This window comes from Limanda limanda, chromosome 1 (genome assembly GCF_963576545.1).
Source record: "Limanda limanda chromosome 1, fLimLim1.1, whole genome shotgun sequence".
Lineage (NCBI taxonomy): Eukaryota > Metazoa > Chordata > Actinopteri > Pleuronectiformes > Pleuronectidae > Limanda > Limanda limanda.
Genome location: NC_083636.1, coordinates 32,737,034 through 32,756,253, shown reverse-complemented (window position 1 = coordinate 32,756,253; position 19,220 = coordinate 32,737,034). Strand labels below are relative to the sequence as shown.

General features: G+C 42.9%; 1 protein-coding gene across 1 annotated transcript in view; it reads right to left on the bottom strand.

Annotated features, from left to right (window-relative positions):
• The window catches only part of LOC133012294 (astrotactin-2-like), a 243,249-nt gene that overhangs the window by 172,478 nt on the left and 51,551 nt on the right, over positions 1 to 19,220 (bottom strand). Inside the window, exon 3 of the mRNA XM_061080275.1 lies at positions 2,798 to 3,227. Coding sequence (XP_060936258.1) covers positions 2,798 to 3,227 — 430 coding nt within the window. The remainder of the gene's footprint in view (positions 1 to 2,797; positions 3,228 to 19,220) is intronic.

Genomic DNA, 19,220 nt, shown 5'->3' with positions numbered 1-19,220 from the left:
CCGTCTGATAGCGATAAGCAGTCCCAGAATGCTCGTCGCAGGAAAAAATGTCCCTTCCTTCCACAGCTGATTTACAGTGTCCGTGCTGCACGGCGCATCCCCCAAAGCCGTGGGAATCCAGCTAAATAATGAAATTGACAGGTCTCATTTGTTTGGTTGTCCGTGTAACCAAAGCCAATGCCACGCACGGTCCTGCGAGGCATATCCATAATCCCTGGGGATAACACCATTAAGTTCGCCTGAATGAGGTTATCTGTCAGCAAGGACAGACAGATAAAGGCGGGCTGGTATTTCGGAGACGACCGGGATGCCAGGCACTGGACAAGTGGGACAGAAGTTAATCGCCTCCTATTCAAATGTCGCCACTTTATGCAGAGTACAGATGGGTGAGCAGCGGCATCCAATTAAATGGTGTGTGTGTGCCGGGCTGTTTGAAAAGTTCCCTGTTTATGAGGTAAATAGACGGATGTGTCATGAACTGGTTTTTATTCGGAAGAAAAGAAATGTCCAGTTGACACTTTTATTAGCCACTTTCACACAGAGTAAGAGTCTGGCTGTAATACCTTGAATTTGGGCGTCATACTTCCTCCACTGCATAAAGTTTAACCTTAAAGATAATTGTGAGGATATTAAGGAATAAAGCTGGAACCCAGAATGAGCTCTTGGAAAGAGCATAGCTAAAAAAGGCAGTGGATTCAAGATCAGAATTCATTGACAGTAAAACTTTAAATCTGAGAGAGAGACTCTGCTGCGCGTTGCTTCAGTCTGTCGCCTGCAGCTCTATCTGCCCACTGAACGAGTCTTTTGCAGCACTGAGCAGCCATGACCGCTGCTATTAGCAACACCATTAGCTCAGATGGTGGTAGCCTTTCTGCAGGCTGCATTAAAAACGGTTGCAGATTAGATCCTGAGATACTTTTAATTCTGAAAAGAAATAATCTCGTTTTAATTTGGCTTGGTGAAAATGTCCTGAAAATTGAGTCTATAATTGATCAACAGGTATAAACATTAGAGCTTTATGAAAAATGCTGTGCAGTATATACATTATAAATTTTCCCCACTTTAGAAATGTGTTTGAACGATTCTCCACATCACTGATCTATTCAATATTGGTCATGTTGTAAATAATTATGGAAAGACAACAAATCAAACATTTTCGTTAATTGTGGGTTCGCTAAAACACAACAAAATTATCGTTTACCCGTAGGATCAGTGAGCGTAAGGCAGGCCGTTGCACAAAATGTGGAGATTATTCATGCTGCTCGTACCTGTAGTGAATCTGTTTGCATGTCTGAGTGAGAAAATCCAAGGTGTGAGCAAGAGAGAGTGTAAATGAGGAAGACTGTTTCGTGAAATTCAATTAAAGTTAGCTTTTTTTAGAGTCGTTTTCAGCTATAGTTGGGGGTCTGAGGCTAAGTCATTTCTATAAACAGATTCTGAATGTGAATATGCAGAATCTGTAGGCGGAGTTGAAAACCTTATGCTTTTTGTTTCTAGTTTGACCAATCACGTCTGAGCAGAGTTTGGTTGCCAGCAGGTAAACAATCTGTGTGAAGAGAAAGAAATGCATCGGCCATCTGCTTTTAATTTATCTGGATTTATACGCAGGTGACTGTAGAGAAAATATCATCCCAGCTTAAAACATCTAAAAGAAGAAGTATAGGTTGTTGTCCTTGAGGCATCACCATCTAAAACATAAATCAACAATGTACTCAAGACAAAGTGGTATTAAGGTTGCCGTTGTAAAATGAAACTTGATCAGAGCATTGATCTGTTCTCAGTTAGAAATATACACATGCAGCCACAAACAGTTTGAGAACATACAGTGATTTAGAGAGATAAATACGATGTGAGCATGAGGGCTTTTCCACAAACCTGATGCATAATTCACTATGACATGAATAACCAGGGCAACTTCCAACCCAGTCAGCAGCCGTCAATTATTCAAGTCCAACTTTGCAGAAGAGCACCCCGGGTTCAACAGGATATGATACCACCGAACGCCTCTATGCCTCACAACAAAATCAAATCTTCAGCGAGGACATATTTGAAGGTTTGCTTGTTTTATATTGGTACGATCCTTTTTTTTTCCCTCCCTTGCTTGAATAGGAGACTACAGACTATGTTTTTTTTTTAAAAGGTTCAGCAGGGCGCCCACTAACACTCTCTCAGCATCTAATCACCTAGACCAATGGCCCCGGTCACTTGACCTTTACATGTTACATTAAATTACACGGCACAGCATTACATTACTGTTTGAGCGGGCAGCGGTGAAGAGGCAGTGGGTGGGACAGAGTGCGGCTTCAAATGGAAGAAAAGTTCGCACTTAATAAAAGTATATTCAGCGGTCCATTAGACGCCGATGACTCACTGAAAAACAGGACTCTTATCGTTATCAGTGTGGAGCGATGACATGAGTCATGCGAAGCTGCTCGTTTCTGACAAAAAATGTAAGCAGGGCGTGCTGTGCAGTCGAGAACACGGGGGGGCCGGGCAGAGCCAAAGTGAACTGTCCAGGCTGGGCCATCTGGGGAGCTGGCACCGAGCGCCCGGGCGGATGTACAACTCACGCATGCAGAAGCAGGAGAACCACCACAGAGCACAACAGATTTTCTCTGACAACTCAAATTATTGGGGTTTTTTATGCAGCTCAAGCATGACAGAGAGACAGCCAGCATTGTGCAGTTAATCTCACTGCTATATGTATAATTAACCCCCACTGTATGCATATGGTGTTTGAATTTCCATCAAAACAAATTGTTTTCCGAAGGGAAATGAATTCAGATGATTAACCCACCTCGTTTGTCAAAATTATGCTTAAACCCGTCCTCCTTGCACATGGTGTCGGTGTGTCCCCCGATGCCAATGTTCACTCCGTAGTCCTCCTGCAGCTTCCCGTCGCTCAGCTTGTTGTGGAGCTGGTTGGGCGTGGAGTTCAGCGAGTGTCCTCCCTGCTCGTCCTCGTCGCAGTCGTAGTCGTCCAGGATGGGGGTCTCGCGGATGGGCATGCCGATGACGGAGCTGCCGTGCTGGTGAGCGCTCCGGGAGCCCCGGTAGCTGTCGCGTCCCTGCGGCCCGAGCAGGACGGAGGGGATGTAGTGGATCTCGTGAGTGGCCTCGGTGCTGGCGCTCTTCTGGGGGATGCGGCGCCGCTTGCACCAGCGGTTGCGGGTGTACAGCACGAGGGTGAAGAGGAGGATCAGGAGCAGGAGCGCGATGAGGCCTCCCTGGATGGAGAAATCCAAAAAAAATAGAAAGGCAGCATGAGGGAAGAGCTGGAGGACAACTCCGATAATCACACTTAATTGTTAATCACTACATTTCACATGGCGCACGACAATACAGCAATATAATACAAAGAGGGCTTTACCTCCAACAAGAACAATTACAATCACTGCTCCAGTGGCAATTATATGAGACTGAATGACGATTGGCACCATTTGCTCGCTATTAAAGAGGTCTGGCAATTAGCGCCTCAATGTGTGAGTTCTTAAAGCAACAAAAGACCAAATGGTTTCTGCCAAAACTACAGAACAAGTGAATTGGTCACAAAATGCCGCAAATAAAAATTTAAAAAGAGAAACAATAACTTGACAAACTCAAGACACTGCAGAGCGAAGTCAGAAACAAACAATATGTCAAACAATCTCTAGAGGTGAGATAAATACTAACCGGTCTGATGCACAAAATAATCCAAGCGTGCACCGGTGTTATGAATGATGAGTCATCCTTTTCTTGTGTGGATTTCTCAAGGCTCAAAAAGACAAAGACAAAGAAAGGTGATGAGGTTTTTAAAACTCTTCTGGAAAAGAGAAGAGATAAATGAAACGGGGCACCCGGGTAACAATGGTGACTTTAGCAAATAATTAGAAGGTAGGAAGGATATGGACACGCAAACACACCCATGCACAATAAAACTGCTGTGCAGGGCATTACATTTTTGTAGTGCTCATAATCAGCACTTTGTTTGCTCCTTGTGCACTTTCTGCAGTCGCACACGTGGTCAGCATGTGAATACGGGACTCACTTAGACATAAGGGCATGCACGGAAGATATACCAGCGGCACTGTGTGATCTAACGCAACAACACCATGACGTGCAAACTCAAAAAATGACCCCAAAGATGAAGCACTATAATTTGACATCACTCACACATTCCCCGGATAATAGAAGGGACAGTGCTGCATCGAGCTGCCTCTTTCTTTACAGTAACACATAAAAACACACACAAACACACGCACACAACAATGTACAGCTATCTAAGTGAGGACACTCACTTGCATAATGCATTCCCCGGCCCCTTACCGTCCAAATGAAATGCCTAACCCTAACCCTTAACATCACCTAAACCTAATTCAAAACCCTAAAACCAAGTCTTAACCAGCAGGCAGTCCATTAATGGGTCGTCCACAAAGTGAGGGCCGGCCAAAAGGTCCTTACTTTCCCAAAATGTCCTCACTCCATTGGTTTTAGACTCAAACTGGTCCTCACAAAGATAGCTGTACAAAAACTTACAAACACACACATACACACACACACGTTTTGCCTTCTGTCCTTTCCAAGCTCTTCCTCTCTGTCCTGTAAATTCAGCCAGGAGCTTCCCATTTCATCCAATATGTCACCATAACAGAAACATCAAACACCCTGCCACATGCTGTGGCTGGATGATGAACTGAATCCATGCGCCCGGACAGAACGGAGGAGAGAAAGTGGAGGCATGACTCATTCTTTGATTTTTCATAACAGCGTCCAATAGGTGAGACGTGGCATTCGATTCGGAGAAGACGTGGCAACCAAGGAGCGATGCATCTGTGGCTGTCAAGCAGAAAACGCAGAGTCGGCAACTTCTGCAAGCACATATTTAAAGTCACGAAAATCACACACATGCACGAAACCCGCGCACGGCCCTCCGCCAGGGGAGCGTGAACGCCGGGACTGCACGCAGACACACGCGTGCGCTCAAACTGAATCACGGCAGAATAATAAATAAAAACCACAAGGGGTCATTCATCACAGCATTTAAAATTCCATCTTCATGAGGAAAAACAAACCCCCTTCAAATTATAACTCATGCACTGCTGGGTGTCCATAAATCAAACAATGCTGAGGGGAGAGGCGGCACAGAGAGGAGTAGTACCGTGGACAAACTTGTTCATTAATCTCCAGTGGGACGGCAGCTTTGCAGAAATGCAGTCCCACAAAAACCTCCCCTCAGCCCCCCCACTTCTACATTAATTCCCCCTGAAGAACAGCAAACACATGCGGAGGCTTATCTTTCATTTTAGCGGCAGAGTGATTACGTGGTGACGTCGCACGGATCTGCAGTGCCACTGAAAACCAGTGATGGATGGAAACGCAGAGGAAAAATATGAAAGTGTTGAAATCTCAGTTTAACACTACAGCTTCTTTTTTTTTGCAGCTAAAACATAGGGAATAGTTTGACGTCTTATTCACCTCATCAGTTTATTGTGACAGGAAGTGAGAGAAGAAATTGTTCCTGCATCCATGATATTTCCAGAAATACACCTTGTTCTCTCAAGCTATATTTGATGCTTAAAACCTTACTTGCCCTCCTTACATTTAAATGTAAACTCTGCAGACTCGCACGTACAATTACAGTCGTCTCAAGACTTTGCAAAGTGCAATCACTCCCGCTAAGAAGCCCCCACACGTCAGCTTTTGTCTTTTTCAATTCTCTGTTAATTAAGCTCCGTCTCTGCCACATCAGTGGCCCTAAGAGTTTATCTTTCATGTGCATTTCCTCCTCCTAAGTCATTTCTCTCGAATGTCCCCTCACGTGTCGCCTCGCAGTGTTTTCCTCCGCACTCTTCACCGCTCTCGCTCTTTGTTCTCTTCTCCCTCTCTCTCCCTCTCCATTACAGTGCGTCCCTCCGTCTCCGCTCCCCCTTCGTGTTTGATCACATCTTTCTTCCACTCTTCACTACAACAGCCATATAAATTCACAGTGGCAGATGTAGCCATGAGGGAAAATGGGTTTTTCTGTTCATCTTCAGACCCAACAAATCCCTGCTGCTTTAGTCCTAATTGACTTCACAGGGAGGAAAGTGGCTGGAATCCCCATAATTCCTCTCTTTTCTGTAGTACGGGTGTACTTCACTCTGGGATAATTTTCTGTACTTTGCGTTCCCATTTTCCCCCCCAATAATGCTCCCATTTCCCTCCTGAACCACTTTGCATGGTGCTTTTACTTTTCTACCTTTATACTCTTCTCCTATTAGCTCTCTCCTGTACATTCACCATACTGTTCCTGCCGTTTTTCCTTTTATTCCCTACCCTCATATTATCTCTTTTCCCCCATTTCTGCTCAGGCTCACGCTGCCTCTTTCTTTTTATGTTCCTTTTCAAGGCTCGCTTGTACCATTTTATCCATTTTTAAATAACTATTAGCCCTTTTCTTTTATAGGTTGAATACAGTACCAATGACCGAGTTGTTCAATATGTTTCATATACTTTTTTTCAATAGAAGTAATTCAGTAATCATGTTCAAAATACCAGAGGTTTGTACATTCTGATTGTGGCAGTGCAGCCATAGCAGACCAAAAGAAAATGTCTGCATCTTTTTTTAAAAGCTTATTTTTCTTAAAATATAGGATACAGAAGATAATGTGACCTTCACTTGTATATCTCCTCTTGAAGTCACGTAAGAGGCCCAACAGATCCCTTAAACCACATTCAAATTCACTAAGATTTGGATTTTTATTTGGATTTCATTGCTCAAACACATAGATGTCAGTACCCTAAACATGTCCCTCACATTTATTCTTTGAAATCAATAAAAAAGCTGAAAAAAACTCTTTCTAGCAATGTTAAATAAAATTTAAAAAATGTCATCGATCTGCTAAACCCTCATCCTAAAATGAATAAGTTTCAATGTTATCTGTCCAGTTGCTTTTGCGTATCTTGCTCATAAACAAACAAACAGATGAAAACATAACGTCCTTGGTGGAGGTAAGAAATGTGAAGCAGCATGAATTCAATACAAGCAACATTAGTTGTAAATAACATCATCATATCATCATTCTCTATTGTAATTATTGCATCTGGATTGTATTCAGGCAATTCCCTGGTTAATAAGGAACAACGGGATATTTTTACTTCACGTTAATACATGAAACTAACACATATTGTGTTATGGGATGACACAAACATTAATTTGTCTGTTTCACTTCAAATTAACTCATGAATTATTTAAATCGTGTAAAGAAACTGTGTATATATTGTTGATCACAGTATAAAAATCACAACTCTACCGAGTATTTTCTTCTTCTTTCCCGTTTGAGGTTTCAGTAAACATGTTCTTTCTTGCAAGCTGCTATTTCAGACGGGAACACAAACTGCAAGGACTTCATTGATGAAAGCGCTCCTCAATCAAAACCCTCACACGGCAACAAACTCCTCGACAGGTGGGAAGTTTGAGGATCAATCGTATCGATCCGCTCTTCACCCTGTTGCTCCTCTAAGACTCTTCAGATGTGGAGGAGGAAAAGAAGAAAATCGGACGCCCTTATGATCGCCCTCGGTGGGGGAGCAACACGACTCGGAGCCAACAGATCCAACACATGCATCTGTGGTTTAGCCACCATCTGTGCACAGCGGCACCGGTGGCTCCACGAGCACCAGTCACCATCCTGTTGCTACAAGACCTGATCCTCGGTGTGTTGTTTGAGGCAAATGTCGCTTTTGAGTAGGGGAGCGCAGAGAGGACGAGCAGGAGTGATGTGCAAAAAAAAAGCAGATGCCATCGCTAGAAGCATTCCTGGCTTTGCCTTCAAGTACAAAATGTATACAGACACACTTCTAAGTGTATGTTTTTGTTTTCATTCCATTGTGTGCAAGGCAAAGACCTTCAAGGCGGAACGACTCTCAGCAACCCCTCTCTCTCTCTCTCCACATCTTTTTTTGCTGTCACCATCTTTTATTTGTCAACCTCCCACTCGCTCTTACCTTTCCTCTCCCTTCTGTTTGTCTGTCCCCTCGTCCTCCTCCCAGCAGGACGTTAAAGTGGCATGTGCCCGAGCATCTGCTCTCCGTTCCCTCTGTCCAACTAGAAGTCGCAGCGTGAATGACAAGACTTGGCTCTCTGGCTAATGTTTCCCACTCTCGCTAATTCACCTTGGAGAGGCCGCGCCTGTCCATTGCCTGCACGTGCACATGGAGGACCTGTGCTACAAGTCGGGTCTCGGACATGTGATACACACACAGGCGAGCCAGAGTCCAACTTTTTATTTTCTTTGCCAAAAACGACACCAGGGTCCTGCGTCGCCCCCGGTGGTCTCTTGTTTCGACAGCGTTTGTTCAGTCGTTGAAACGTGTTATGTAAAATTGGACATGTTGTCAGAAAACATTTGGATGAATATGTGTTACATCTCAATTGGAAAGGTAAAGTTTCATGATGGGGGAAATAATCTATTCTGAAGTAACCGAAAATCATTTAAAAGCTCTACGGCCGAGCCTATGCAAATCACCAGAGAAATTACGCTGACCAAAAGCCCGTACCTAATCATAAAAATCTGATTATACTGTGATTGAAAACTGAATGAAAATCTCCCACAGCTTAAGTGGAAACCGCCAGGTCGACCTTTCCATTTTGTCCCTCTCGCCATGGGAACTAATACACGTTTCCGTCATCCTCTTCCCAACCCCGTCCCCATCACTTTGAGTCCTATCCCCTCATTACTCCGCCTCCCCGCCCTCCCCCTTTCTACATGCCACGATGCTCCATCGCACACACAGGGAGAAAGAGATTTTGAGTCTTGGCCTTGTGATTCATGACAGAAAATTAGGGCTGACTCACTAGTCCACCCCCCCATTCCTCTCTCCCAACCTTTTTTTCCTAGCCTCAGCCCGTGCCGCCCCACTCCCACTCCTCTCCTCTCTCTGCCAGCATAACAATAAGTCTGTTTCAGGATTTCCAGGCTCGGGGCCTATTCTGAGGGATGAAGTCTGCCTCGCTACCATATATTACAAAGATAAATGACACCTCACTACTGCAAGGGGGACTCCTTTATACATATGCAGCACCTGCGAGGCAAACTCTTTTTTTACGTTGAAAAAGTTTGTGTTGAGAGAAAATGCATTATTTTCCACATTTATTAACGCCAAACAAAAAACACTATAACTTCTATGACTGATTGTTTATAATGAAATATTCTGTCGTATAGTCACTGTGGAATAGCGAATCTCCACTTGTAAATTTAAATGAACACCATCCTGATATTAGAATATAACACCCTGCCATGTAAACAGCCATTTCTGATTGCCTTAACATGATTAATAATCATACTCTGAATAAGCAACAATCAAAGAAAGACATGTGGAGTTTATGAAGACAAGTATTCACATCTTAAATCGCATGACACATTCCCTGTTGACTATTTAAAATGCATGGCTTAGTGACTGTAATGTTGAGGTCAGTCCCAACCAGACTATGCGCTCAAACATGTGAATAAGAATTTGAATGGAATATTTTCTTAGGGCTATAATCAAAATATAATACTAATAATAAAATAATGAGATCTATAATTAGAAAACAGGTTTCCATGAAGGCATAGTTACATGCGCCTCCATTTATTTTAACACATAAGAAGTTTATTATCAAACCTAATATATATTTGCTTGTTTCTCTGCTCACTGTTCCATTGCATCTTTCAAGCCCTTACAACTGGCTGTAATTGAAACCATACAACACCTATATTTAGCCAGGAAGGTGAAACTAATTCAAACAGCTTATCTAGAAAATGGTCTCCCCATGCTTCATCCCCTCCGGCGTTTAGTTTACAGTGACACGTTACCAAACTCTGTAAAACCACAGTCACACTGAGCTCTGAGAAAATTACAGCAATTAACTTTGGTTCTGTTGGATAACAGAGCAAACGGGACCCCTGCTTTACATCTCACTCGGCTTGGCTGAGGGCGAACACCAGTGTTTACTGAAATCTACAGGGTAATTCAGTTAAACATTTCTCATTATACCGCCCAATGGGCATTTCAAAGTATTGTCATGGATAAATTAGTTTCGGCCTGACACTGTGAATGAAAAGCGTTATCTCTGTTTTCAGTCCACACTCGTCTGTTTGTTTTCCAAATGCATATGGTTCAAGGTAAATTAGGCTATTTGACTTTTTTTTTTTTGCGTGTCATGAATAAAAGCCTTTGACAGAGTATTTTTTTTGCACCTCACAAACAAAACAATTAGAGGGCAGACCGTACATAATCCCACTATTAGTTTTATTTGATGTAATTACGCCTCATGAAGGGTAGAAAAATAAATAAATTAGGGAACTGAATAGTGGGGGAGATCAAAAAAGATGAGAGGATGCGCCAATGAGGTCATTCCTAGAGGATAAACACTTTAGCATTTCAAAATTATACACATGTTGGTAAAAAGAAAGGTTCTGCGTTCAGATAATAGCTACCATTTGTCGTCCCCCCCCCTCCCTTTCTATTGTAATAGAGCTTGGATATATTTCTCTGTTTAATGACATCCCATGATGCTCACTGTTTGCATGGTAACCAAATATAATTGCCACCGCTCATTCACCACCGCTTGCTCATTACTGTGGCAAATTAGTGCTGCTGGAGAAGAAGAGGCTGCGATGCCCCCCCCCCTCTTCTTCGCGCCACCCCACCCGCCCAGACTACATTATGGCTCTTTCATTTGCTTTTCATATGAGATAAATGATATCTCCACGCTGAGGAAGCGGAAGCCAACCGCAGCACACACGGCCTCCTCCTGTGACATTTCAGAGGAAGAACTGCGATTAGGAAGGTAAAGCCAATATTTGCAGTTGTGTCATAAGGGCTCGCTACAGCTGTTGATAACAAGGCAATAGGAGGGCCCGCACAATGAGGCCCTTGGGGTGACTATGATTGGGGGGGAAAGGGCTGAGGAGAGAATAGGAGCAGCAAATGGAATTCTTTATTTTGTTGCTTTTGTAAAGATACAGGCGTCAAAGTGCAGACAATTGCGCATACCTGTAAAGAGCAGCATGTGGGGAAAATAACAGTGGACACGGTCATTTTGTTTTCCCTTTTTGCTTGAAGGGCAAGATTTTAAAAAGAAAAAATGCTTTTCAGGGCTTACAAGGATTTTTCTTTTTGCTACGCCGTCGCGGGCGATACTGGTGTATTTAACAACATATAGAATAAAAATGACTTAAAGTGTAATAGGAATGACTTTGCTCACCACTCGAGGAAGAGATATCCTCGCCTTGAGAGCGGGCGGATGCAGCGTAGCTATCTGTGATTATAGGTGTTTTTATGTGTTGCCGTTCACTGGCGCCTGCGTACCTTCAACCAGAGGCAGCTGGGGCCTCAGCCCTTGTTATATTCCCTGTCGTTTATCTTGAAGTGAGGCCTTTATTTGTATCTGCAGCTGTCGGCCGAGTGGGTACCACAACAGTGTTCGAGAGAGGACTTGTCAGCGAGCACCAGCAGCTGAAAGGGAAGGTAGTCTTTTCCATTTGTGCCAGATGCAATCAAAATTTAACCTTCACACTCCCCCTTTCCACATCTCCCTTGCTGATCTCCCTCCTGGTCTCCCTCCTGGTCTCCTCATATCACAGGAATGTGTCCTCACCTCTTTCAATCAGTGGAAAAGAATAAGAGATACCTCCAGTAGAAAAAATCAAAAATATGTATTGATTGCGATTGATTTGTAAATGCTAATAGATGCCACAGATCAGAATAACATCACCAAGCCCAATTCAAAAAGCACAGATGTTCCCAATTGGTGCTTGAGACATTAATGGCTGCTAGCAAAACACATCTGCTGTCATTAGCACTTAGAGGAGGGGAAAACAAGCCGCTCAAATATACATTAATGGGGAAATTTCCCCAAGACTTTAATCACTGTGCTTCAAGGGGCCATTAAAAGAGTGGGAAGAACTGGGATGAATCAATAGTGAGATACAGAAGTAGATGAGGAGATGTGGGGAAGAAGAAGAAAAACTAAAACGCTTATCTGCCGGCTCAGGGTAGTTAGTTTGGCCGAGCTAGGTGGCGTTATCTTCTGAGTTCACAGAGGTTACTGTGATATGCAGCGAGGACGGTCTAATTCCAAACAGTGAGTATCTCTGAGGTGATGCAGCAACATGAGAAATGGCTCAATTGAACATTTGCTCACGTCGACAATGACAAGTCCCGACTCGGTAAGAACAACCCATAGAGACAGTTAATTAAATAAAAACGATATATGGGATTGATAAATAATGATGTTGACTAGGGATGTCACGAGAACCGATACTTACGATACCTTTCGATCCTAAGATAACAAAACACCGACGATGCCCATTTTTTGAAGCACCGTAGGCACCGTGAGCGTCGATGCCAGGAGCTGTTAGCAACTTAGCATTAGCATTGGTGCTGCGCCAGTCGATGTTTACAATTAGAAAACCAAGATGGCAACTGCAGCTGCAGCGTTCGCCCCACCTCAACTTGTTGATAAAAAAGGCACAAAGAGTCGTGTGTGGAAGTACTTTGCGTTTGAGGCAGATTACCTTGGCGTTATCATTAATCCGCAGAAGCCATTATGCAAGCGATGTTACCGTGGTCTTCAGACCAAGGGAGGTAATACTTCCAATTTAGCAAAGCACCTGAAAGACCGTCATCCGGATTTTTTTAAAGAATTCAAGGTGAGTTCTGATTCATATTAACTGTAAATCAATGCTGAGCTCGCTTTAATGCATAACGTGTCTCACAACAATGCGTCACTCACATACGTCACTCACATGCGTCTGCAACTACCGTATAACCGCAGTATATGCTTAAGCACATTAAACTACCGTATATGACATTAACAACATCCAAAGAATGCACTTTTGGAAACTTAGAAAAATCCTTTTTTTTTACTGTGGTATCGAAATACCGTGGTAAACCAAATTATATACACCCATAAATATCTGTCCCCTAGAGATACCTGGTTTTATTTTCCATCAAGCTCCATGAATGATTCTGAGAACTCAATATTTAAGGAGTGTTTTAATGCCCCACCCCTCCAGAAACTGTAATTGCCATAGGTAGTTTTTGCGTAATCCTGCTAACAAACTAATGAAAAAAATTGCAGATGAAAACAAACTTCCCAGCGAAACTAATAATCATCACGTTGACAGTCCGCATTTAATGTTAATATCACACTCAGTGTGCGTGTGTTTAACCATGACATTGTATTTGTTTCAATTTGCACTCATCACAATCACTTATTTCAAAATATATGATACGACTGTTGAATGGTGCTCAAATCAACAGTTTAAATACTATCTTACTTATTGTTTGTTAGTTTCAATGTTCCCTAAGGACTATATTGATTAATTGAGTTTCAGTGGAAATCACACACTCACACAATCTGTTGAGAATTAAAAAAAAGGAGAAAGAAAAAGAGGAATTCACGCTGAACTGTTTGTAGAAGCAGTCTGTGTGCCCTCTCCACAGAGCCAATTATGCACTCTGGCTCTTTGCGATGACATTACGCAGTCATATCACTCAAGCATGCACACGCATGCACACACACAATCAGTCATGAGCGCATGCACGAAATGTTATTCAAGCACCAGACTGTTCTTTTGTTCCCCGAACTCCTGGTCTCTATCGGTAACTGTTACCCAGGCAACAGAAGAGACAGCGAGGAGGCGAGCGAACGGGCAGAAGAGAAAGGGGGGGGGACAAAGTAGGAAGGATGCAGCCACTCATACCCGAGTTTTGTCTCTCCAAAGGTAAACTATAAATAGCATCAGCCCTCTTTTGCTTGTACTTCAACCGGAAGTCTGAAGAGAACTAATTTGCTTCGGTTAAGACACTCGGCCAGACAAACAAGTGGTCTGTTACGACAGCTTGTGTTGTCCACGTGTGTGTGAAAGAGGGTCAGCTTGACTGTGGAGGTCGTGTATATCCCTTTGTCTGCACACACAGTCCATGGTTCTTTCTCAGAATGCAGGACTAGATGATGAATGACACTTGAATGTGTGAGGTTCTTTCGCACTAGCTTAATGTTCAGGTGCCAAGCACCAGCAGGTATCAGTGATCGCCAGCAGCAGGAGAGTTCATCCAGAAATGAAAATTCGCTCATTATCTACTCACCCCTATGCTGATGGGTTGATGGGTGGAGTGGTTCAGTCCACAAAATGTGTTTTAAGCCTAAGGGTTTACCCCTGAAACTCCAAAATTGGTTTGTGAACTCAAACACTTCACCCACCCCTCCATCGGCCCTGTGGTGAGAAGATAACGAGTGAAGTTTCTTTTCTGGGTGAACTATCCCTTTAAGTGTTATGGGGTAGTTACAGCCTTTTAAATCAAAAGAGTCCCACTTCCAAGGCTGGCCCACCACAGTATAGTGGTAGGCCAGCATAGTATAGTATATTTTGGGGTTATCAAAAAAATAGACTGCACAGAGGAACCCATCCAGAACAATAACTTGTTCCATGTTAACATAACATTCAGGGGAACTCGCAACTACAGGTGGTGCAAGTGTAACATGCAAATCCTCAAACACACTCAGTGATATAAAGAAGACTGCAGGAAAAAAAAGAAACGTGGGCTGTAACAACCAGGCAGGTGGTCGAAGTATTGAAGATACAGCAGCTGCCTTACTTTTTATAGTCCCCTATTAAAGTGGAGAGTGGTTGACAACCAGTCTGACAATGTCTGAGCAGCCCCCCCTCCCCCCCAGGAGATGAATAAGTGTCCTGCTAAAATGTAAATGAATGTATTTGTGCATTCTGGGTAACAAACCAGTTCCATGACATTCCGCGCATCTAAAATGCAGATGGCTGTAAATCAACGGGCGCTGGGTTATCGCCAAATGAAATGCAAACAGCCGAAGGAATGTGAACTCCCACTGACATTTGGACAAAGAACTGGAATAATCTCACCGTAAATGGGAACATATTTACTGTATGTGTTTGTATTTTGTAGAGTGTCAGAATACCGCCTGGTCTGACAGAACATATGTTTGTATGCATGAATAACACTCTGTTTCTCTACTGACGCCTTATCCTAACCCTGACCAACATGGCTTTAGAATATGCGTGAAAGGCTTAACATGATGCACAGAAGGTCTTGAAAACAGACACACTATGCATCCTCCATACATTGAATTCAGGTTGTAAAATATAGCTGCATCAAATCTGGACACATTCCGCTCTCTTTGCTACTCTGGTGTCAGAACCAAAGCCTGGACGTGAGCCTCTGTGACAGCAGCCCGGTCCTTGAAGCAGCACCAGAGCACCTGACCATGTGTTTAGTGTCCAGCTAAAATCTGGTAGAACAGCAAGGATGAATGAGAACATGCCGGAACTGTGCCAGGAAGCTTCAGGAAAAAAAAGAAAGAGATCCGCTTGTTCCGCTCCCTCCCCTGTGGACGCAGGTAAGCGACAGAACCGGGGCCAAGCAGAGCACATGAAGAACACGTTGACCTATACACATATGGTGTCACTCCATGCAGAGGAGAACTGTGAATAGTGGTCTGCAGCGTGGTTCCTGTCCTCCTTCAGGACTAATTAGAGGAAATTAGAATTATTTTTTTCCTTTGCCCCAGGTGTGCCACTGGCCTCATATCCTCGCTCGGAGTGATGGGGGAAATACCTGCACACACCACGTTGAAAGTAGAAGTGCTTAAGAAATTGGTTCATGTATGATGAATGCTACAAATAAGGGTTATTACCTCTGCAAAAGAGGTTATGTTTCAGCCTCCATTTTCAGCAAAATTACACTAAAAATAACAAAACGATTTCCACGAAATTCGGTGGAAGGATGGGAAATGGTTCAAGAAAAATCCAATAAAATTTGCAGAAGATCCGAACAGAGGCTTAATGTTGTGAGGTGTGGGCGTTTTTGACATTCTTACCAATTTCCAAGAGAATTTGCATAGATCTGGATGAATCTTTTTAATTAGTGGAATGATATCTCTGAGGTTGTGCAATTTAGTGTAAATCCAAATAGAAATCAGGCTATAGCGGATTTTAATATAGTTTCATTAAGAGGGGGTAGGCTTTTTTCAGCTGCTATAACGTAACACACATTGGCACAGATCAGGACAAAAAACTGGATCCAAGAAATGTCTTTACGTTGTGAGAGGGGCTCTTGGCAGAGGTATACGCTTCACTGAGTGTCCTAGTAATATATATATATCAATTGCAGGAAGTTTATAAATGTGCCTGTTCACTCTCCTCAGTGTAATATGCCTGCTTGAGATGGGGAGATCACAGACATTTACCATAGTAATTGACAACACTTCATTTATCTTCTCTGTTATTTAAAACAATAATTTGAATTATTCACAACAGGCCTTATTATAAAGTATTTCTCAAGGAATCATCATTTATTTCTGACACATTTTCTGAAATTCCCAAGAGATCACATCTCCTGTAACATGATGAATCTGAAAGATGAACGCACATTATTCAATCATGACCTAACCGTGCAGCACATCTGGAGTTATAAGGAGAACGTTGGATAGAATGAATCCTGAGTATGTTATGGCACCATAGCGGCTCCGGTTCAGAATGATAAGAGAGTTCAAATAGGCAGGTCGTTGATGTGATGGACAAATGGGGAGAGTGCAATTGATGAGATGGAGCATCTTGACCGTAGGAAAGCGGTCAGCATGTTTTCACCCGTCAGGCAGGAGTTACACTAGGCTGCTTGTCAATCTGCCAACACAGAACCACTGTGTGTAGATGAACAAATATGTAGATATTAAAATAGTTTAAATGTGATACAACAAAAAGATGTCATTGTTGCTGCTCAGAAATGGAATGTCAACGAAAAACAATTATATTGTGAGTTCATTTCAATTATAAAAAAAAGTGGTATTACATATAAATACTTGCATTTTAACAAGTAAAATAGAGAAAATGTATTCATATTTGGTATCTGTGAACCATGTATGATGTCAGTTAAACAACTTAAATCATTCAAAGTGAAAAAACAATCTCTATATATGTTTATATATATATGTATCTATGTATATCTATAGAGATATACATCTTTAGATATTGTGTTATAGCTGTTTTGTGGAGATTTTTTACTTCACAAAAAATACAAAAATGCAAGAAGTAAATGTTGACTTTCCTGCAGAAGAAAAATTGTGGAGTTGCATTTTAAAAACTGACCCTGGAAGTGTTTAAGTACAGGAAATGACTTTAATGGAGGAGACAGTTTTTTGAAAGAAACCACATGTCAATTGGTACTAATACAAATACAAAATTTGTGTTCTCTTTGTTTAAGCTTAGAGGATTCAGTTTTGATATTACCACAGTGTTAGCAGGTACAAGGACACTTAAGGTAAAACAGGTGCAGGTGAGAGGACATGTAGGGACACAGAGGCCTGCTCTTGAAACTAGGCACATTTAGAACGTCCCAGTGGATGAGGAAAGGGTCACCCCAATGTGACCCCATTCTGAACAACAAGGAGAACACTTACTGCCGTTTGTACGTGAGCACAAAATTGCAGGTTGAAGTAATACGCTTTTCCTGGAGGTTGGAAAAGCTGCAAGGTTCCATCTTACAAATCTATAGTGATACTTTAAAATATAAATGGAGAAATTAAAGACCCAGATGCCTGAAGAGGTTTTAATGGGAGGAACATCCTCTGTTGGGCAGAGATGTGGTGCATTGAGAGAGGACATTTGTGCCTGTCGAGAATCGCCGATAATGACGACCATGGGGGTGAGAGCGGTGGCACATCGCTCTGTGACTACCAAGTTTTGTATGTAATTAACCACGGATTGTTTAGTGTAATGCTCAATACTCTACATGCATTGTGATATAACGCCACCAGCATGGCTTGAAGTGAATATGGAGATAAGGCCTTTATTAAAACTGAAAGCATTCGACAGTTCATGTGAGAGTGACAATAAATTCAAGTTGTTCAAGCGAGTGGTGGTCACCGAGACGTAAGCCGCTTTCAGACATGCACCGACGTCCTGAGAAGCTCCAGACAGTCTCCAGAGTAGCTGGGGAAATTGGTTGTGTGACAATCAGCATCAGCATTCAATGAACAAATTACCAGTTTAATTTTATCATCATTTCAAAAAATGATTTCATTGAAGCTTGAAGATCTGTTCCTCTTGCAACCCACTCGGAACTGAGCAGAAACATTTCGGCAGGAACAAAGATTACAGCTAGAGTAGCCGCTGGAATGAGTTTATAAAAGATTACGGAGGACGACGACTTTCAGCAGACCTCAAATGTCAGAGAGGGTGCAGAGGACTTCTAAAAATAACAAATAAGCCCTGTGGACAGAAGGCGAGATGATCATCAGAGGAGGGAGCTCTGGGCCGCTGCCCGTGGCGACTTTCACCAGCGTAGTGGAGACTGAAAATAATGTGAGATTGCCTACGATTAAAACATCTCCTCAGTGCAGCGTGAACTCGAGAGCGGCTCCGCAAACGTGTCTTGGCAGACCTCAACTGCAGAGTAGACGGAGATGATTCTGACAGTTACATGTCTGCCAGGCCACAACGCCATATTGGTTAAATGCCAATACGTCTGATCTGCCTGCCCAGCCAAATACTTGCAACTCGTACATTATTTGCAAAGTCTGTCAGTGAACGGGGGGGGAGTAACGCCGGGTCTTTGCCTGACGTGATGAGCAAGGCCGAGTGCCCCAGGGCTCCACATTAGTCTAGTGTTGGCAGCCGTGAAGGAGGTGACTCGCTCAGTCATGGTTCCAAGGGAGAAAAAAAAAACGTCTCTTGAGCTCAAGTAGGAAGAAGATTGTGAAGATAATTGAATTTGAGTTAAGAAAAGTCTATCTGAACAGAGACATATTGAATCGACTCACCGTTTTCAGGCAAGTGCATCTCATTCAAAAGGGCTCTTTGCAAATTAACTTTTGAATTGATTTAACCAACATATTACGGCCACACGGTGCGACACGGTAAGCTGTGGGATCCGGGCTGCTACGACCTACACTCCAGATTCTATAGAGATGATATTTCTCCAGGTGCAAATGTTCTCTTCAGGTGAAGAATAAAGTGAAATAACACCTGAATTCAGGAGCAGACATACCCCGTACTCGACATAGATTGACTGCTGTGCTGCAGGAGGGGGGGCGGTCAAATGATAAGTGTCATAAGTGTTTTAGACTTGAGACACATCATCACTTTAAGTCTGGGTCAGCTCGTAAATCACAGGTTTCTTTCACCGGGGATCAAGAGTTCAAATCCTGCACTGTTCAGTTCGGCAGTGAAATGTCTCAGCGG